The sequence below is a fragment of the Tubulanus polymorphus genome, chromosome 6, assembly GCF_964204645.1.
Source record: "Tubulanus polymorphus chromosome 6, tnTubPoly1.2, whole genome shotgun sequence".
In the NCBI taxonomy this organism is placed as follows: domain Eukaryota; kingdom Metazoa; phylum Nemertea; class Palaeonemertea; order Tubulaniformes; family Tubulanidae; genus Tubulanus; species Tubulanus polymorphus.
In genome coordinates, this window is record NC_134030.1 from 22,021,095 (window position 1) to 22,042,336 (window position 21,242).

Sequence of the window (21,242 nt, forward strand, 5' to 3'; positions counted from 1 at the left end):
TACGTATCAAAAGTGCGTTTATTGTAGCGTATGACATGTACATTTTCATGCATTCTAGAATTTATAGAAATAATTCTCAATAAGACGGCCATACGACTCAGCGTGAAATTCATATTTCTGTTTAACGGATATATAGCCGACAGTTTAATTTGTTGTAGCTTCCTCTTTCATATACCCGTCATTTGTTCATCCATCTCTAATCTCCATACAAACATATCTTCTTGTGTCAACTACTAATTTCAAGGTCGCTTGATGAGTTGTTGATTTTACATTATGTTTATTTGATATCTAAAAACCTGAATTTCTTCATTTAAAAAGTAAAAAATTGTCGCCCTCGTCACTTTTGGAATTGGGAATAAGGCTTTTTATTTATGTCTTTTTATTTCAAAAGGGATGTAAAAATAATAAGTATCGGCCGTTCTTGTCACTTTCCCAAAAAGGGGTCGATGAGAAACAACCATATTTATTTGCGTGGCCTTAATGCACGCGTCAGTAAACTAACCAAACACAACCCAACCACAAACAGTCTAAGTTACTTTCTACAGGTAATTGTTTTTCTCATTTCAGATTTGAATCAAATCCCGGCGACGGAAATCAGTAAATCAGGGTCAGTATCTATTTCACTTAGCGCACTACATAAATCATATTCTATATGTAAATCATTTCTTTGTTGTCGATGCTTTTTGTGAAATAATTATGAATTGATATCTCACTCATCTCATTGGCTTCCGATTAACAGTTCACCTATCATTATTCATCTCAATTTTCACATTTTGCCACAAAAGGTAACAGTAAGGGCAATTGCAAAATATGTGACCTCGATATCGCTACCACGAGCCCTGCCTTTTCACATCTGGGCCCAGTTGCACAGTCTTGGCTCAAGTCCAAAAGTAGTCTTAAATCTTAAGACTAGTCTTAATTTCTTAGATTAGCTATAGAACTAAGTTGGTCTTAGACTGGTCTTAAGTCTAAGCCATGACTTTGCAACCGGCCTCTGTTCTGCTGATTTATCTTAATTGTAAATTTCGTCCTTTTCATTCAGAGTTCGTCTGCTTACTGCTGAAAATGTGGCCTCGAAAAACAAGGTCATTATAAATTTAAGTAATAATCAAACTAACTTGTCAAATATAGTCCCCGGATCCCAGACACAGAGTCGAATTAAACCCACTGAACTGTGAACCTTGATTTAGGATATAAAAGCGAATTGAATTTTATGATATAAACTGAATGATTAATTGATTGATATTTGCAGCTTGTGTTGAGGTTTGATTCTATTCTGTTTGTTTCTAGTTTATACCCGCGAATTGTCATCCGGTATATTCTACATCCTTCGAGTTTTCCTTTTTTTCTTTCTCTGACCAAATCGGTTTACAGACTGGACTGGACCACAAACCTGACTGGACCATGATGATAATCTACATCGCTTGTGGAGCTATCGGTTTCCTCCTCGTCATCGTTATCATCGTTGTCATCGTCGTTTGCAGGTTTGTACTCAATAATCTCAGGCAGATTTCATATCTAAGATAATCCCCCTATGACGTCATATTAAAACGTGAAATAATTTGATAAATCAGTGACGTTTCCCAAAAAGATGTCTTCATTCGTAAATTTGTATCTACCCATGCGCCGATTACTGGCTGAGTCAATCCCAAATCAGCAGGAATAATTCAATATCATGACCGAAATATCCGAAATCTAAAATCTCTTCACCGCTTAAATAACCCATGTTTCAGACGCAGGCGATTGCCGGGTGAAGGTCGTGTGGAGGTTGCGACACCGCAGGTACTCGACGTCTATGACGAGTTGTATGATGACATAGATTCTGTTACTGTGACTGACAAACTGCACACCAGCGATCAGAAAGTTACTACAGATCCGTACGTGAATATTGAGGCCGGGAACGGCAAAGACACAACTCCGTACATGGATATGGCAGCCGCGAAGGGTAAAGACACAGCTTCATATATAGATATGGAAGCCGGGAAGGGCAAAGACACAACTCCTTATATGGATATGGGACCCGGGATAGAAGAGGATACGTACAGGAGTACGGAAACCGGGAAGGACAAACACACAACTCCTTACACGAATACCGGAGCCGAGAAGGACAAAGATAGACATAGTTACGTGAATACCGAAGCCGGAAAGGCGCGCCATTTGAAGAAAGATACTGATGAACCCGTGAAAGATGATGTTGAACTTTATTCTTACGCTACTGTTCAATATACTCGCAATAGGCGTTAGAGGGCGCCATTGAGCAAACGACTACTGATTATACATATGCAAAACATAAGGCTAGAAACGATTGATTATTTTTCATAATCTGCTGAGCTCAAAAGTTGAATCAGCTGCATGCATACATTATTTCTTTCTAAAAATAACAGACCCGACAGTTTTAGTAATGAACTGACTACATATCTTATTCTAGTTCACAAAAATGTTCGGGTCGACTAGGAGAAACAGTTAGGTATGATTCACTAGCCTAAGTTTTAAGTTTTTGATATACACGGCATTTGTAGATTAGACTAAGAAACATCAATCCACTTCAACAATCATTCAAATTCCACTTTTAGCAAAATCCACATGGAGAATGCTTCAGTTTACAGGGCAGTATATATTTTATGATATTCAGCTTCCAATGGCCTATAGTTCGTAGACTCTTATGAGGAGTTTTAAGTGCCAAATTGACTTGTCAATCATCTTCAGGGGCGGATCCAAGTAAGGCCGAAACCGCCTCCCCTTATCTCTTTTGCCAAGAAAATATTTTCACAACATGGATAAGGAATGTAACAAATATAGTAGAAAGTCTTTGTCATTCATTTTGTTCTTGATTTACTCTAGATGCCCCCAGAAAATGATCAATTCCTGATTCCCCTAAAAAGATATATAAAATATGGTATAAAATCCGTCAGTCTTATTCTTTTCTTGATGATTTCTTTTCTTTTTTCCTCTTTTACTACTTCGGTCAAACAAGATACATTACACGATGGTGAAAGCTTTCCTAAAATAGATGTGTTTTAAGATTTCATTTAGAAGTATCGACAGGACGAGGATTCCGGAATACTGGACGGTAAAACATTCCATATTGCTGGGACAGTGAACTTCAAAACTCTATTGCCAAATGAACTTCTTGGAGACAGGTTTGACTAGACCTGTTTGTATCTTGAATGGAACAGAGAACCACGTGGAACATGTAAGACCCTTCAAAGTCGATACCTTGTTTCTCATCAAATCGCGAAGCCGCCCACGTCACTCCCGAAAGCCCAAATAGAATGATAATAATAAAGTTCGAAACCCGCATCAGATTGTTTACGGTCGTTTTTTTCTTTTTAGAATAAAAAACACGTGACGCGCGCGCATGATGACGCGTTGTACGGTCGTCTTTTTATATATGTCGCTTTTTATCGATAATCAGTATTGTGTATTAGTAAGATGATATTCCTCAATCTCAGATTTCACCAAAACCTTCTTTACACTAGGATCGGGGGTCACTGTGGAAACAACTATACTGCCAGGACTGGTGGGTGAACCACTACCAGGTCTAGATGAACCGCTGCTAGGACTGGGTGAACCACTGCCAGGACTGGATGAACCACTGCCAGGACTAGGTGAACCACTGCCAGGACTGGGTGAACCACTATCAGGACTGGATGAACCACTGCCAGGACTGGATGAACCACTGCCAGGACTAGGTGAACCACTGCTAGGACTGGATGAACCGCTGCCAGGACTGGATGAACCACTGCCAGGACTGGGTGAACCACTACCAGGACTGGATGAACCACTACCAGGACTGGAGGAACCACTACCAGGACTGGGTGAACCACTACCAGGACTGGGTGAACCGCTGCAAGGACTGGGTGAACCGCTGCCAGGACTGGGTGAACCACTACCAGGACTGGGTGAACCACTGCCAGGACTGGGTGAACTACTACCAGGACTGGGTGAACCGCTGCCAGGACTGGGTGAACCACTACCAGGACTAGGTGAACCACTGCCAGGACTGGGTGAACCACTACCAGGACTGGGTGAAGGTGTAGATGGGACAATGAGTCAGTCATTGACTACGCTTATCTCCTTTACCTATTTAGGTCTTTCACAAGATTGCGTCAATTTTTTTTTCAACGACGCGATTGAATTCGTAAACGACACTATCTAATTCGTTCGTATACTCCTAATGATAACCAGGGAAGTTCATTCCCGACTACCTGTGATATTAACCAATGCACGTAGCAAGTTGTAACGTACAAAATAGGCAGAAATCTACGTGTTTTTATAATGGCAATAATTGAAACGTATTCTAGTGAGTAAGAGATTAAACTGGAGGGAAACGGTAAGTAAAACATCTGCGAAGATACTTATATATTTAAAATCTTAAGTAACATTTGAAAGTGAAAGTACGATTTTACAAATGTGCATTCGTATATGTTAAACTATCTCCCACCGGCAGGGATTGAAACTTGTGTCGAATCCCTGTCGAGGGGAGGAAGGTGACGGGATAGGGGTGACTGCAGCCTACTACCATTACTACTTTACACAGCGCCAATCATATTCAATAAGGTGACTTGTGTTGTTTGGGTGATGATAAAGAAGGAAAAAGATAAGAATAGTAAAACTGGTACAATTTGCTGACCTTTAGATAGGAATGAATCAGTATATTGATAAACTTATGTCATATCAAACCTGGGCCTTTCATTAAACTATTAGAGGATGGAGCTAGAAATATCTGATTTGAAAAAAAAACGAGGGATCTGACAAGAAATAGAGTTTAGTAGCAAATTGAAGTAAGCGTAAGATTTTATAGTGGAAAGAGAATATACTGTAGATAAAATAACAACTTTTGTGAAAAAGTGAAATCGAAAGTATTTATTTTTGTCTTGTTATTTGGGTTATTATCATATTATACATAGTTTTTTATCGGTCGCAAATTTAAAGTCGATTAAAGCGTTTCTATATAAACACATACATGAGACGTGTGAGAAGAGCGCGCAGTTTACTCTACATAACATTAGATTCCAATGATACCAAGTATCCAAACATATATTTCAAGGTGACACGTTAACGCCTTGAAGATGAACAACTGGATCCGTTTGTTAATTCTACTGCTGGAAATCTCGTTCAATTCAGAAGCTGCATCGATACGAAATAAGAGAAATACTGGTGAGTTAAAATGATGAACTACTTTTAAACTGCAGCGTCCGTTTTTATAGACTGGTATTTCAGCACCTGATGGAGTTGTATTGGACAGTGTGAATGTATTACCGGGTACAAGAATATTACGTATATTGTGTATTTGATATTTCAGCACCTGATGGAGTTGTACTGGACAGTGTGAATGTATTACCGGGTACAAGAATATTACGTATATTGTATATTCGATATTTCAGCACCTGATGGAGTTGTACTGAACAGTGTCAATGTATTACCGGGTACAAATATATTACTGTCGCAGGAAGGTAAAACTGTTAGTATTACCTGTAAACAGAGCAGCTCTACAGCGACTGGTGTAGAATTCCAGCTACAAGTGTATCATGGAGGGACCTGGACTGCATTACCTACAGCATCAGCACCAGTTTGGGATATTGTACTTGACGCTGGAAACATCTATAAATGTGTGGCCACTAACTCGGCAGGAATAAAGGGAAGTCACATCTATGAATCAGATGTGATCAGTGAGTATGGTGACAATTTGAACTCTAAGAATCGGCTTGTCACGTGATAATTTATTTCTCCTCTGCAACTGAACCTAATTTCAATATTGCTGGGATAGGCTGAAAATAAGCCATGATTATAATTTCCCACAATCAGTTCAGAAAATGGCGAATAGATCGTGACGTAATTGAATATATGTTTGATCTTCGTTTCGGCGTTAAATTCATTGTCATCTTCAGACAAATTCAAACGTTGACTCTACAAGAACTTATCGTCTTTTCTGAACTGATTGACAGATCTCTGCTACTGACTCGGATGACAATTACTAAACCAGTAGCCTTCATACATTTACTGTTCGTTGTCGGTTGTCTGACAATACATGTATTTTTGTGCCAAATTCCAACGCTCTTATTCTCTGTGGAAACAAGTCCGCATATCCTTTCATTCAGCACTTATCAAATAATGCTGGGAAAAATAGAAGAAAAGTTTCCTGTGCACTTGGTATTTTTTTGTATATAATTTGTATTGTAGGTATAAAGATAAATGAAAACCCGTGTAAACTGCATGAATTCCAATCACTGGCTTGTACTTGTAAAGCCACTAGTAAGATCGGTAATCCAAACATCAAAGTAAAATGGTATGCTGATGGATTTGCTGAAGGTTCAACGGATATTGATGAGATCCCCGATCAAGGCGTAAATACTCCGGTGAAAGATGGAGTTATCAACAGGAATCAGATGCGGTTTAATTTAATGCTGTACGCATTATTGATTCAATGTCGGTTATGGAAGTATAATGGGATAGAGTTGCCGAAACTAACACTTCAAGAACAAATACTACATCAAACTCCAATGAACGTTACGTGTAAGTTGTATAATATTTTCATAAGAGAATTTTCATACGATATCAGAGTGACAATAATGCATGTTACATCGTTTATTCTATTGGTAACTGCCCATAGTTGGAGATTTAAGAGTTACTATTTCATAACGACTGGTGATAATGCTTATGAAATGTTTTCAAATTCTTTCGTTTTAATATTTGGTCCCAAGAAGGTATTTCGAGTACCGAAGCGAATTGTTAATAATAACATTAAAAGGACTAGAATATGATTGTGCATGTATTTGCTTTTGAAATCGAACCTACTAGAAAACGATTTCACCTTCTATGATTAGGCTTAAGATTTTGAGCCCACATGGAAAAATTGCAGCGAAATTGGTAAAAATGTTGACATAAAAAGTTTTTTTTCTCTAACAATTGTCGTCTTCGGGTATTCTTATGGCTATATCAGGGATTTTTAGTTTGTAATATGGGACAAAGCTTCTTGAACCGGGACAATAGGATCACGCGCAACTCACCAGAACAAAGGATTCTTTTCATGAGTGCGATAGATACGCCACCTATCGTTGATATGTATTGTTGCAAAAACAAATAAACTATATTACAATATAATTATGTCGGGAGTTACACCGTTACATTTCCGTCGATTCAAATTTCGACGCCCTTGATAAACACACATTCCGCAAGTAATATTTTACCATGTTTTATGGACGGACGTTTCTTCGATTTTGCACCGATCAGTGAAATTGAAGTGGACAAACATGATATCATCCAAAAATGTATTTGCATCTTTATCTTTCAGATTTTCCCGATGAAATTGAAACACCAGATACTTTCACCGGAGAACCTGACATTAGAACTGAAGGAGAAGTTGTAGAATATACTTGTAGAACAGTGATAGGAAGGCCCGATCCTACAGTGATATACCAACAGAAGAGAAGAGGTTCTGAACAATGGGAGCCAATTCCTGATCCACAACCTCGTAAAGTACCTCGCAAAATGGGTTTAAAAGGTTTTGACACGACGTACAAGTTCAATGCTGATTTCAAACTGCACAATGGAACGTCATTTCGATGCGCTGTAAAGGAGAACCTTACGTTTCCAGAACCTCAGCAATTTAATCAAATCATTGTTCATTGTAAGTAACAGTTTCTTTTTCGAATTCGAGAAATAAATAATTTTCCCTGCAACAATACAGACCCCAGTGGTAGTGCAGACCTATCCACACATATAGCATGTCACAATGTAACCATGCTAAGCAGGAACATGACAGAGTCTCGCGATGTCATCAGGTTCGAATCCCTGCCGAGGGAGGAACGTGGAAGAGTCTCACAATGTCATCAGGTTCGAATCCCTGCCGAGGGAGGAACATGGCAGAGTCTCACGATGTCATCAGGTTCGAATCCCTGCCGAGGGAGGAACGTGGCAGAGTCTCACGATGTCATCAGGTTCGAATCCCTACTGAGAGAAGATGGGTCTACTATGACAGGGCTTAAGAACTGTGCTAGGTCAGATATAACTTTTACTAATGTTTTGTTTGTTTTTCAATCAGATTTTGCTGCACCAGTTTGCAAGAAATCCAGTAAAAATAAAACAAATGCAGCGTATATTGTAACAGTAAATAGTTACCCATTGACTCAACAAGTTACATGTGACCCTCCAGCTGTCGTTCAAAAACTATCAAACTATCAGTGGAATATAACGATACCTATCGTAAATAGTACCACAACTGACTATAGAGGGCAGTGTTTGGCTGACGGTATTAATGAAAGGGACATTAATGTCACTGGTTATCATCACGCCGGTCCAACTGATGAACCAGGTAAGATTCCGGGTCACAACTGGGTAAAATGATTTAATTCCATTGAAACATGATAAAACTCGAGTCCATCATCTCTTAACTCGAAATCATTTCTACACAATCAAACAATTTACTTATGAAAGTCGTTATTTTGATAAATTGTCACAAAATAACCTATTAATATATTTCATAGTCTCAATTTACTAAGTCGTACTGGAGTTGTCTCTATCATTGGGTCTCATTTTACTAGGTGTAAGTCGTCATTCATTTGAGTCGTCACAATTCGTATTCGAATCAGCCACCAGTATTTTACCTAACCTGTAACTCAATTAGATTAGTCAGTACAGCGGATGAGTCTTATGGGAAATCCGTGCGCGATGACGTAATTCTCTGTGTCGTCCGAACTGAATGTATTTTTTGTGAATATATCACATTCAAATATTTCGTTATGATTTAGCATCTTTAACTTTCTATCTTGAGGCTGCTTGACCCAATCAAGGAACAATTAATTTTCTCCCATTTCAAAAACAACTTATTTACTTCATTTAGAGACAATTTGAGCTTTGAAAGTTAAGAAGCAGTTACTTTTTGCTTGACCTATTTAATTATTCAATTCAATTGCTGTTGTTTTTATCAATAGTTACAATGGAACTATTTCTAGCTTTATATAATTCTATTCAATCGCATCACTGATTTGTTTAAATTTCAGTTCCAGAAGAAGGGACTGGGGGAATAGTGTTTGCTGTAATCAGTATACTGATATTACTGATTCTGATAATACTGTTTATACTGTGTCTTTGTGGTTGCTGTAAGTTTTACATAAAACCATCATTTAATCTGAAAAACTATGATAAACAAACTGCAGAATCAGAATACTGTGTTATTTCTCATTGACAGTGCGGTGCAGAAAACCTGATGATGAACTGTGTAGATGTGGAAATTGTAAGTTATGTAATAATTCAAATAAAGAATGCTAGAAATTGAAAATAGTGCATAAGGCCGAATGTATTCTAGAGCCCTAAGATAACCAGATACAGTTGATCCTCAATTATCTGTCCACATTTTTAATCTCGGGACCCTAGTTGCGCAGTATCATTCAAAAAGTGTTCGTAAACTATTAATCTGGTCTTAAGTTGTTAGTTCGGCTTCAAAACTAAAACTGTTTTCCCCTGACAAAACCGGTCTTTGCAGTGGCAGATAACTGAGAGTTCATGAGGTCTGAAATCAGTCACACTTCTAGATTATGCTTAAAATTGCATACATGGGCTTAAAGAAACAACACAATTTTGTGTGCTTGCGTTTGACAAAAGATGATGATTCAAAAAATGATTGTATTGTTTTTGTTTTTGTTTTCAGCACTGAATTTCAATAGTATAAGCCGTGAACTAATGATTTGTAATTGTCGCACCGAGGACTCGTCGGACGATGAACTATGTGTTTGTTGTTGCTGTAAGTGTCATAGAAAAATACCATCGTAGAATCGTAGAAAGGATTATCGCAAATTAGAATAATTTGTTTGTTTGTTTTTAGTGACTTGCAAATTACCTGCTGCCGATGAACCTGATAATGAGGATGATTCCTCAGATGAACTGTGTCATTGTTGCTGCTGTGAGTTCTATATATAAACTGATAAAGATTAATAGTCAGTAACTGTAGAATAAACGGTTGTATTATTTTCTATTTGCAGTGGTGTTGAGAAGGGAGCCGTGTACATGTAATTACTGTAAGTTTTATTAACATTGAAAACATTGATGATTAATCCTGCAAAATTAACTGTTATCGTCATTGGATATTCACGAATTCAAGAATGTTTGGAACTTAGTAGAACAGAATGTTATCATTTCTGGGATTCAGCGCGGGTTGGGTCGTAGTTTCAGATGGCTGCAAACATGAAATGTTGCTACGACCAAACATTCACCGGTTCATTAAAAATCATTTTGATAGAAACCGCCGCCATAGGTTTTCTTAGCCTCCAGGAGAAGCTACTATGTAACATCGTTCTCTTCACAAATCCATTTTATAATGTTTAGCATCATTCAACTTTCAATCAATTTTCTAGACACAATACGCGCATTATTCAGACCAGAATTTAGGTGTACGAGACGCATTAAAAATCTAAAGCCAGAATATGCATAACGTTTATTTATTTTCGTCTGACATCGATCACTTTCAGATCTGAATCAGTGCGGTCTAAATAAACCGTCATTTTTATATCTATTGCACAATGCAGCATTAATCAAATTATATAATGGCTAATCAGTAGCGAATGAATTACTCGTAGATGCAGTGTCTTGGGTACAGTCTCGATACAAGTCACTGCGGGGTCACAAATCAACGTTGATAGGTTAAGATTACTTGTCGACGTAGGTTCTCCATTTTTCTCGTTGGGAAGTATCGTTACGTTGTTGGGTGACGATAGTAATAAATTATCACATATGCCCACCGGGTATCGGTAATGAAAACTTGCGTCCGGTGCCTTGTCCCAGTTACTATTTATTGCAAACTAGTAGAAATTCCGTAAATCCGTGATTCCGAAATAGTACCGGTTTAAACTCGAGAAAGTTACGCAGTATCATTGGTTCAATTATCTCATAGCATTAGTATCCATGACTATCTTTAGTGGGTGGCTCCAACAATATCCAAATCACACTGTTTCTTTATTGGGTTGATTTGTAAGGTGAACGTGCATCATGTAAACAAACAGTATTTCTGTTTTCTAATTTACAGTCACGTGTTTGCGTCCGAGACCTGAAGATGTGATTGAATTGTTGCTTTGGACAAGTGAAACCTGGTATGAAAAAGGTAAGATTCTCTCACATGATTTACTGCACATATTCTCAGATATCGGTTTGATAATTTTAGGTGTTGTTTTCTCTTTGTAGATCATGAGTATTGGGTGAAAACACGTGACCAACCGCAGTCGGGTATTTATAGAATTATTAACCCTTTATTTCTTTCATGAATACAGTTCATAGTTTTAGAGCTCATCCACTAATCATCTGAATGATATACAACTGATTTTGCTTCATTATCAAAACCGTAATTATCAATTTAAGTTTATGGTTAACAACGTAATTTTTGACTATTTTATTGTATGTTTTTGGTAGAATGCAATTAACCGACAATTATTTCTATCTTTGAAGCACATTTGTAATAATGGCCTCCTATATTAACTCACTGGATACAATGGACACTCGTTTACGCAATGAAATAAACCAAATAATTTGGACCAAGAAACTTTTAGATTTTTCGGAAACTATTCCATATTCACGTACTAAATCCTGGACTTCACTTGTAGCACGTGAGGATCCACCAGGTGCAAGGAGGCAATTCCTTGCTATTTTTAGAGTCTGACCTTTTCGTGAGAAAGAAGAAAAAGCATGTGAAAATCCCTGATAATGTGTCGGCCTAAGCGTTGTTGTCGTCGTTAACCGGCGCTTTTTTCGGCAGTCCTCCAGTTCATGGTGTTTCATCGATCGTTCATTGATGTGTTTGGTTGAATGACTGGACTGGTTCCGGGTCAGACGTATAGTCTGATCGTGCCTAGAACGCGTCACCACGCATCTAATTTTAAAACGTTTCCCGCGGGAGGATACCCACTAATTTAACCCTCCCTCAAATCCTGGATCCGCCACGTAAGATGCGGCAATTGAGGATTCCCATTGAAAATCAACTATACACGAGAAACATTTTTGGATGTCGTTTTTTCATGTATATTTGTAGCTAATATTTGTGTTGTTTTGTTTAACAGTTAAAACTGGAGACTTTGAGGTCATTGAAACATTCAGTCCAGGTATATTTGATATTTATTGTAATTTCATTTCAATAAAACAATATAAACTCAGATAATTCAGTTATAAATCAACTACTTGTTCGTAACGTCGATGAATTCATTTAAACAATTAATTCATTGTCAATTTTTCTTTCTAGAAATTGTTAGAATAATTGTCGATGTTTACGGAACTGAGAATGATTGGATGATAACGAGAGATAAGGATAAACAAGGTAAGAGGAGTGATGACTCAGTTGCCAGGGTAAGAGCCAAACCGGCTGATTGGTTTATTGCAACCCGGGGCCGGGTTAATAGACTGGTATTAACTTTAAACCCGGGGTTAGTTTAATTAATTTTCAATTAAGTTAGCCCCCGGGTTAAAGATAATACCAGTCTATAAAACCGGGTCCTGCATACAATACTGTACCGGAATATAACACTTCCCCGGGCCTCCTATCTTCACCCAACAGTAATTCAAACTGTTTGATGCACAGGTTTTTTTTATTATTGAAAACAATGCTTTCTATATTTCATTTCAGCAATAGCTATCAGAGAATTCCTGTTCCAACAGTTATCACATGATGAAAGTAAGTAATTGTTACCTATAGTTAAAGCTATGTACATCACATGTGCTTTATGTGAATATGCACATATGAATTCAGTTGACATGCACATGTGAGTTATATGCACATGTTCATGTTATTATTTGTTTTACATTCATGAGTAATGCATGCATGTACATGTGAATGATACTTACATGTGAACATGTGCATGTGAGTTTTAACTGCGCATATGGTTTGTTTACATGCACATGTGTTTAAGTTTAAGTAGAGTTTGATCAATGTCTATGTATTTTCAGGTGTGTTAGATTTGGTGAAAGAAATCCTAAGTAAGTTTACGAAATGACTCAGTATTTCCTCTTCAACTCGAATCATGGATTCAAATGTGTTTATAATTATCTGTTGACAGGAAAATACTTTAGAATAAAGAATTTAAAAACGAAACTATCAAATGAGATCGGTAAGATTTGATTGAATTCAGTTATTGATTTATGAGTTTATTGATTATTATTCTACTGTCAACTCATTTTGTAAATGTATTACAGATACATTACTGAACAAGAAGAGGTCAATAGATGGCGCTGATGCAGTTTACAATAGAGATGAAGGTACTTTATTATTCACTGTTCAAATGAAATATTCAACTTTGCTGATAGAAATGTAACGAATTCTATTCAACATGGCCGCATGGCAGCCTTTTGGCAATAATGAATAAACCTGATAAAAGCGACCAGTTTAAAATTTCATTTTAAACATATCAGACTAGAGCTTCAGAAATACTCAAGTTACAACAAAATTATCAAATTTACAATTGTTATTTAAGAAATAAGATGTGATACAAAGGGTAATGATACAATATGATACAGAATTTAAATTAAACTAATTTCAAATCTATTTTTTCCGTGTTTCAGATGTAATTCATGTTAGTTTTATTACGCAATCTAATGAAGAGAAAAGACCCCTGACAGACAAAGAGAAAGAGTTCATCAGAGATGGTCAGTAAAACTATGAATTCTATCTCTGAGTTCAATTTTCACATGTAGTTGACTACACGGGTTACCACGAGTCTTAAGAGTGTTTAAAGAACTTACTGGCGAAAATGGCTTACTTTTTGGAAAAAAGTAGTGATTTACTGTGTCACCAATATTCAGGATTTATCTGTATTTATCGATTTTCAAAATAAAACGAGGACCAAAAGAGAAACTGCTCTGCGTGAATCACACTGAGCGTAGGTTTTTTTCGTAGGTTTCAAATCCACAGTAAACGGTTATTATGAATCTATATACTTTCAGTTGCTTCACCAGTTGAATCTATCGTTGATTTTTTTGCTAAAATGTCCGGTAGGTTCCATAAATCATTTCAGTAAAAATACTGTGGAGTTTGTTGTGGAATCATTGAATAATTGATTGTGTTTATTTTTACTGTAGATGCTGAATTATGTGAACAAGGAATATTCAACATTAAACGTAGGTTTTAATTCTCATTTTATCCTCAACTGAGTTTATAAATACATGTGCTCTATAATCTACTGTACATGTTGTACATGTCAGTTCTCTGTACATGTACATGTCAGTTCTCTATATACTTACGTTTGTGTTCGCGATCTGTACATGTACATGTCAGGTCTCTGAAGAATTTGTAAGTTCTGCGGTAAAAACTTTTACTTATATTTCAGCTACTGATGAAATTGCTGGTAAGTTATAATATTCACTATGATGTTTAAACTGGTGCTGAGGCTGTTCAATTATAACTGAAATATCGCTGTATCTTTTTATAGAAAAGTTTGTTAAGGAAACACTTCAAACAGAAGTTAAACAACAGAATGGTGAGTGTTCAGTTAATCTAGGAATCTATCAGGGGGGGGGTTACAACTGTAAACTGATTACATATTAAACATATTTTGTCTAATTACAGAAATACTCGTCACACAAATAGAAAACCAGAAAGTAACTGATAAAACAAAGATAGGTTTGTTATACAATAAACTAATTATCATAATCTATGGTGATTTATTCAGTTGTTGTCAGTAAATCCTGTTAATCAAACTTCTGACATATATGTAAATACAATTACAGATATAGGACTGGCCGACCGGACCCGTTTTGTGTACAAAGATGATTGCGGTAAGACTTAAAATATCAAATATCCTTTTATTATTTTTTGCACTTCATGACAAATCGTTTTAGATTTCTGAGGTATGAATAAAACCAGACATTAGACATGAATTCATCCGCTTTATGGGAAATTCAAGCTTTTATGAAATCCAGATGTATTTGGATAAAATTCTAGTTTGAACTGATCTGATCAATATTTATGTTATTCTATTCATGTATTCATTTGTAGAATCAGTTTTATTGGGGTCAAGTTTGCAGAAATTAGAAGAGAACAAACATTCTACTGAACTAGATAAAAGTAAGTGTAAACTTTCTTTGTTTGTATGTATGAACCTGTTTTTTGTGCTCTGTGCAAATGGAAATTTTGTGGAGCAATAAACTAATTGTAATTGTAATTGTATGAAACTATTCGGTCACATTTTGTATTGATATAAATATTCTTCATCATTAAAATCAGTTGCGTAGTTACTCGGTTAAATTGTCGGTTCAAAATGTATCATAGCATCATAGTGAAGGATGTCCTAGTTGGCTCTGACAATATCTATGTAACTTCTTCCCTAAAGAATGGCTTCGGGTGGACTTCTGTCAAATGTTCCATTACAGGAAATTAGTTTTTGATCTGATAATTTAGTTGTTTATTTCAAACAAGAATGTTATGCAGGAACAAACTTAATCGTTAGCTTTTTGGTTGTCACGCTATCCAAGAAAGGGTGGCTCTCACAATATTCAGACCATTTCATCAGCAGGATAACTGAGGGTGGATTTTTGTAAAAATGTTGCATTTTTGGAAATTGTTTTGTTATTTTGTTTAATTTCATTGTTCAACTATATTTTCAGGTATCTATCTAATAAGCCGAGATGTTTTAGGTAAGAACTGCTAGTAACAAACTATGATTATTGACGTCTAGGGTCGAAAGCAGACCCTTTAAAAACAAATATCAGCATAAAAACTTAAAAGAGAATTTTTAGTCATTTTTCGTTTATATTTCTCTTGATTTTCTGATATGTCAGAAACTTGTTGGATCGAATTTTTATCAGATATTTAAAAGAGGTTTAGAATAGAAGTGTTATGCTGTGTTTGATCTAACCTCATTGTGAATTATGTTCTTTTTTTAGAAATGAAATTGAAAATCGCAGTTTTTAAATCTATCAAAGGTAAGAGGTCTTCATATAGATTGCATCAGAATCAGCAGGGTTTATTCGATCATTTTCCAAGATTCAACCTGAGCTCAATTTGTTTTCTGAGAACTCAATTTCTGTTCTGATGTCATTTTCCTGGTAATTTATCTTGACGAATCACTTTTAGAATTGTACGCTGGACGAGCTGAAAGATTTCAGGAAGAACTCGCAGAGAAACTGAAACAAGAGGAAAATGAAGAGAGAAAAAATGAGGAGGAATTGAACAGAATAATTCACAGTTCAGTTTGTCAGGCGTTTAAATCTATCACTGATATGAATGAAAGTAAATATCGATTTTATATCTCAAATTATACATGCACTTAACATGTCACATATTATGTGTGAATGAATACACATATAACATGCTACATGTTACATGTGAATGAATGCGCATGTTACATGTTCATGTAAATGAATGCACATGTTGCATGTTTAGTTCTCTGATATATTTCAGAAACTCTGATGGATAATAAAGTTGTAGGATATGGAGGTTTGTAAATAGTTCAATCACAAACCAGTTTTCATCGTAAATAATCTGTTTGATTTTCTATCTATTTATATTTCAGTGAGTCCAGAAGAGATAAGTGAGTTCTGATTGATATTTGTTAATATTCTCAGTACAGTAGACTGCGCGCTTGCCTCTGATTTCATGTTGTAATTCGTCATATTTACCTGTTTATAAGTTGCAGTGATTTTCTATATTGATAGATTCTAAACTACGTGAATTAGCCGATAAAGAGTTTGAAGACAGGAAAGGTACCGTACACATTACAAAGTGTGATGATGCTTGAATGGATTGTTTTGATATCGGTTACCCTAGATCCGGGTGTCGTACATAGAAAGCAAGCTAACCAGTAGACCATGGGCGTATAAATTAGTCTAGTTTATACGTCCATGAGTAGACCAATAGAACTGTTTTAGTGTTTATACAGCTTGTCCTATATGCGGAACGCTGTGACCTTTTTTGAGCCCAAAAAGTTCATTTTTGCCCTGAATTCCGAGACCTGTAGCTTCCGAATGGTTTGCCATTTTTCATTGAAATTCGTTATGGATATTTTTCGAAGGGCTCTTAAACATATCAGATGGGCTGACGTTGAATAATGGAATTTAGTAATGTTTTAAATTTTATTGATGTTTATGATCAATGTTTATTACAGTCGGTAGTTATAATAGAATGAAGACACCTGAAGAAATATTGCCTCTAAAACTGAATATACCGGCACAACTCAGCACTGGTAAGTGACTACAGTGAAACTGTATGTTTGAATTGAAATTCAATACAGTAAACTTTAAATTTGTCGAGAATCAGGAAAATCGGTTTATCACAAACTTAAGGAATCTTTATTTGAATTTAATCTAATTTGTAGACTTGTATTCAGCTGGACGAGATGCAGTTATTCTGCCGGATCGAGCAGGTATTGTATAAGTCCGTAAAAAACTTAAGATAACCAGTTTAATTCCATTCCATAATCATGCCGTTATCAAACGCCAACATATTTCAGGGAATAAATCCCGCAACTCTAAATTCAGTGGAAATACCATTCTTTATAACGCCTTGTACTTCATCGGTCCCAACTGTTGCATCATGAAGGACTTTCACTGTGAACAAAATTTGAGTTTTTTAAGAGCATTAGCCTGAAATATTCTGCAACTGATCTTTGTCCCTGAAAGGACGATTAATTCTTCTAAGTTCTTGTAACGAATCCTTAAACTGCTCGTTATTAAAACCAGAAATCGCTCTTCCGTCATATACCTAATTGTTTGGTTAAGGCCCTGAAAATGGGGTTCTAACCATGGTTTACTGGTATTTTTAATGTCAAAATGCAAACTTAAAGCAACAACGGTTTTATAATGAAACCGCACTCAATGAATGTTGTGTCTATGTTTGCTGTTTTTATGTGAATTTCAGTGGAATATTTCAAGGATGAATTCATTAGCGCAATACAATCTGATAAATCATTGAAAACTGCTACTCGAACTGCTTTAGATAAAAGTAAGTTACATCTACAGTAAACTACATTTACATCTACAGTAAACTACATTTAATACATCTACATCTACAATCAACAATTAGATACATTTATTCACTAAGATTGTCAATCATAGAAATTTGTTTGTGGTTTTTTAGAATCAGGTAAAATCAACGATTTGTTGAGGAAAGAAAACTCGAAAGGTAAAATTGTTTGATAAAATGCGGATAATTTGTTTGTTTTCACGAACCGAAAAATAATTCAAACGTTTTTCTTCTATTTCTTAGTTAATAGAATTTATGGTGAAGTGAAAAAGAGAATAGAATCAATATCTACAGGTTTGTATTTTAATGATTTTCAATCAATTCTTGCATTTAAACGTCGGATATATTTTGATCCTCGTGTTGAGGTTTCTTTTCATAAAGCATGTTATAATATATCATATTTCTCATAAACATATCATATCATATACCACTATCATATACAATGTCATCAAGTACATATATAAAATACGTATATCACATATCATATCACGTCATACCAGACATCATTTATGCTTGTAAAATGTGATTTTGAAGGTGATGAGTTTTGTTTTATTTTTATCACGAATTGATACATTGCTGAATTTACGTTCAACTTCTATTTGTGATTTCAGAGCAATTAAATGAACGAGGAATCGTAGTTTATAGAAGTGAGTAAAAGTCAATTTGTGTGATTTGAATTCTAATTTGTTCATCAATTCCATAGTTATCCTGCTCCATAGTTACCCTGATCCCATAAACTCCTAACAAGAGACTCCCAACACTAGTATCATAACCCCCCAGTTATTTTTAATTCAGATCTAAATCAAATTAAGTAAGAATTTTATAGTAAAAGTGAACTGTATGAATTTATCTGTTTAGATCTAATTAATGTATATTTATTAGTTATTGTTGTTCTGTTTTTCAGTAAAAGATGAAACAGCGAGTAAGTACTGATGACAACTTCCATGTTAAAATTTAGATAAATATATATTTGTCATCTCCTGTTTTGAATAGTAGTGGTTCTTATATAGCGCTAAATCCAGTGAAACCGTTTTACAGATGATGAAAATACTTCCTTCAAAAGGAAGGATTGTGAAAGGAGAACATTTTGTTGTTTATAGTATTATCCAAAACCTATGATATGAGTAATATGCATAAGTAGTTTTTAGTTTGTGGTTGCGGTTACATGAACTTTTGATCTTTATTGTACCATGTGTTTTGTACCACGTGTTCCTGGTCATATAGTAAACACGTAGTCTCAATATTTCTTCTTCCACGCCGTTTTGTGTTGCTTACAAGCTCTTTTACAACACATGTTTCTCTCTCCCTGCAGTAATCTATTGTGTTTATTCTGTTACAGTGAGTCACATCAAACAAATTATTGCAGACAGAATCCAAACGGAATTTAAAGGTGAATACATTGTGTTTACTGTTAGGTGTTTCAATTAACAAATTTAATCGGTACCGAGAGTAAGAATGGTGGTCGACAGGTCCCGAGTTAAGGGTGAAGGTCGACTGTATTTTGTTGGAGGATATTTGACGCTGTAGCAGCATAAATAGTTTACATCATCAGCCGATATTTTAGTAGTTTCTAATGAGCATTGTATAATTACAGATTCACTAGAGACTGTTTTAAAAGAGAAATGTCAAAAGGCTATCAGTTTGTGGCCATCAAAACACTGGGAATACGATATATCTCGCGCGAGTAAGTTCATTGTGAAATCAGTTTGTGATTTATAATAGAATTCTATTGTATAAAAACTTGTCTATTGTTTATTACATATAGTGTCTGAACTCAGTGAATTAACCAGTAAAACTTTAAAGACAAACACAGGTTATTGGAAACAAGTCAAAGAATGTTTCGGTAAATAGTGAATTCTTCTTTCACTGAACGTTTTATTAAATGATCTGATTTTCAGGTTTTGAATAATAATTATTTGTTCTGTTTGAATAGGAGTTAAAATTGACAGTGAAACAAATACAACTGAACTGACAGAAATAGGTGAATATCAATACAACAACATATTACATATTATTTCAAGATTAACAAAAATTATTTTGAAAATTATTTATATATTAATATATATATATATATATATATATATATATATATATATATATATATATATATATATATATATATATATATATATATATATATATATATATATATATATATATATATATATATATATATATATATATATATATATATATATTTATCTATTATTCACTTGTTCGTTTATAGTTGATGAGTGTTCGGGTGAATGCATCAAAACAATGAGTGACAAATGGAATCCCGGTGAGTACCCCTCACCCCTCATATGGTGACTGATAAGGGCCATATGAAAATATTTCCCGACAAAAAATGATTTTATCATGAAAAATAAGTTTCCATCGAAAAATATTCGTGAGTGAAAATAATTTCGTCACAAAAAAATTATTTTCCATCGAAAAATATTTTGTGAGTAAAAATAATTTCGTTGTGAAAAATATTTTGTGAGTAAAAATAATTCCGTTCTGAAAAATAAATTGCCTTCCTTCAAAATATATTCCGATAACTAAAATATTTTTGCAGCGTAAAAATAATTGTGGGTTTTCCGCTAGTACGGAAGCCCCTAGGTGACATACGAGAAAACTTTTTCACAATTTCGACTTATTAAGTCGAATTTAGTGTTAATTAAGTCGAAATTCGACTTAAGTCGAATTTCGACAATTAACACGTTAATTAACACGAAATTCGACTTATTATCTCGAAATTCGACTTAATAAGTCGAAATTCGACTTATTATGTCGAAATTCGACTTAATAAGTCGAAATTATGAAAAAAATTATCTCATTTGTCACCTAGGTATGGTGGCTGATTAGGGCCAAGTTAAAAAAAAAAAATTTCGTGCAATATACCATGCAAAAAATATATTGCATCGTTTCTGCGTCCGTTTCTGCGCGGCGCAAAAACGAAATTTACCGCGCTAAAACGCGCCAAAACGAGCGCAGAAACGAAATTTCGTTTTAGCGCCCGTTTTGGCGCGTTTTAGCGCGGTGATTTCTCGTTTTTGCGCCCCGCAAAAACGAAGTTCGTTTCTGCGTCCGTTTTTGCGGGGTGCAAAAACGAAATTTACCGCGCAGAAACGCGCCAAAACGAGCGCAGAAACGAACCTTCGTTTTAGCGCCCGTTTTGGCGCGTTTTAGCGCGGTGATTTCTCGTTTTTGCGCCCCGCAAAAACGAACTTCGTTTCTGCGTCCGTTTTTGCGGGGCGCAAAAACGAAATTTACCGCGCAGAAACGCGCCAAAACGGGCGCTAAAACGAAGATTCGTTTCTGCGCTCGT

The 21,242-nt window shown here is 35.5% G+C and overlaps 1 protein-coding gene across 3 annotated transcripts in view; it reads left to right on the forward strand.

The window, feature by feature from the left end:
- Window positions 1-4,176: 4,176 nt before the first annotated feature.
- The window catches only part of LOC141906853 (uncharacterized), a 30,204-nt gene continuing 13,138 nt past the window's right edge, over window positions 4,177-21,242 (forward strand). For all 3 annotated transcript variants that reach the window (XR_012619428.1, XM_074796294.1, XM_074796296.1), the window contains exons 1-45: window positions 4,177-4,333; window positions 5,051-5,160; window positions 5,388-5,672; window positions 6,184-6,516; window positions 7,295-7,630; window positions 8,045-8,314; window positions 9,003-9,101; window positions 9,191-9,235; window positions 9,650-9,742; window positions 9,824-9,901; window positions 9,981-10,016; window positions 11,021-11,095; window positions 11,176-11,217; window positions 12,045-12,086; window positions 12,224-12,298; window positions 12,605-12,652; window positions 12,925-12,954; window positions 13,035-13,085; window positions 13,171-13,233; window positions 13,537-13,620; window positions 13,918-13,965; window positions 14,053-14,091; window positions 14,301-14,318; window positions 14,403-14,450; window positions 14,540-14,593; window positions 14,701-14,748; window positions 14,969-15,037; window positions 15,577-15,606; window positions 15,856-15,894; window positions 16,046-16,201; window positions 16,373-16,408; window positions 16,485-16,502; window positions 16,627-16,674; window positions 17,076-17,153; window positions 17,286-17,333; window positions 17,828-17,911; window positions 18,047-18,091; window positions 18,176-18,226; window positions 18,544-18,579; window positions 18,837-18,854; window positions 19,272-19,322; window positions 19,527-19,616; window positions 19,698-19,775; window positions 19,866-19,913; window positions 20,160-20,213. Coding sequence is in view for 2 of the 3 variants with exons in the window: in XM_074796294.1 (XP_074652395.1) it covers window positions 5,073-5,160; window positions 5,388-5,672; window positions 6,184-6,516; window positions 7,295-7,630; window positions 8,045-8,314; window positions 9,003-9,101; window positions 9,191-9,235; window positions 9,650-9,742; window positions 9,824-9,901; window positions 9,981-10,016; window positions 11,021-11,095; window positions 11,176-11,217; window positions 12,045-12,086; window positions 12,224-12,298; window positions 12,605-12,652; window positions 12,925-12,954; window positions 13,035-13,085; window positions 13,171-13,233; window positions 13,537-13,620; window positions 13,918-13,965; window positions 14,053-14,091; window positions 14,301-14,318; window positions 14,403-14,450; window positions 14,540-14,593; window positions 14,701-14,748; window positions 14,969-15,037; window positions 15,577-15,606; window positions 15,856-15,894; window positions 16,046-16,201; window positions 16,373-16,408; window positions 16,485-16,502; window positions 16,627-16,674; window positions 17,076-17,153; window positions 17,286-17,333; window positions 17,828-17,911; window positions 18,047-18,091; window positions 18,176-18,226; window positions 18,544-18,579; window positions 18,837-18,854; window positions 19,272-19,322; window positions 19,527-19,616; window positions 19,698-19,775; window positions 19,866-19,913; window positions 20,160-20,213 (3,505 nt within the window). In the remaining variant the exon portion in view is untranslated. The remainder of the gene's footprint in view (window positions 4,334-5,050; window positions 5,161-5,387; window positions 5,673-6,183; window positions 6,517-7,294; window positions 7,631-8,044; window positions 8,315-9,002; window positions 9,102-9,190; window positions 9,236-9,649; window positions 9,743-9,823; window positions 9,902-9,980; window positions 10,017-11,020; window positions 11,096-11,175; window positions 11,218-12,044; window positions 12,087-12,223; window positions 12,299-12,604; window positions 12,653-12,924; window positions 12,955-13,034; window positions 13,086-13,170; window positions 13,234-13,536; window positions 13,621-13,917; window positions 13,966-14,052; window positions 14,092-14,300; window positions 14,319-14,402; window positions 14,451-14,539; window positions 14,594-14,700; window positions 14,749-14,968; window positions 15,038-15,576; window positions 15,607-15,855; window positions 15,895-16,045; window positions 16,202-16,372; window positions 16,409-16,484; window positions 16,503-16,626; window positions 16,675-17,075; window positions 17,154-17,285; window positions 17,334-17,827; window positions 17,912-18,046; window positions 18,092-18,175; window positions 18,227-18,543; window positions 18,580-18,836; window positions 18,855-19,271; window positions 19,323-19,526; window positions 19,617-19,697; window positions 19,776-19,865; window positions 19,914-20,159; window positions 20,214-21,242) is intronic.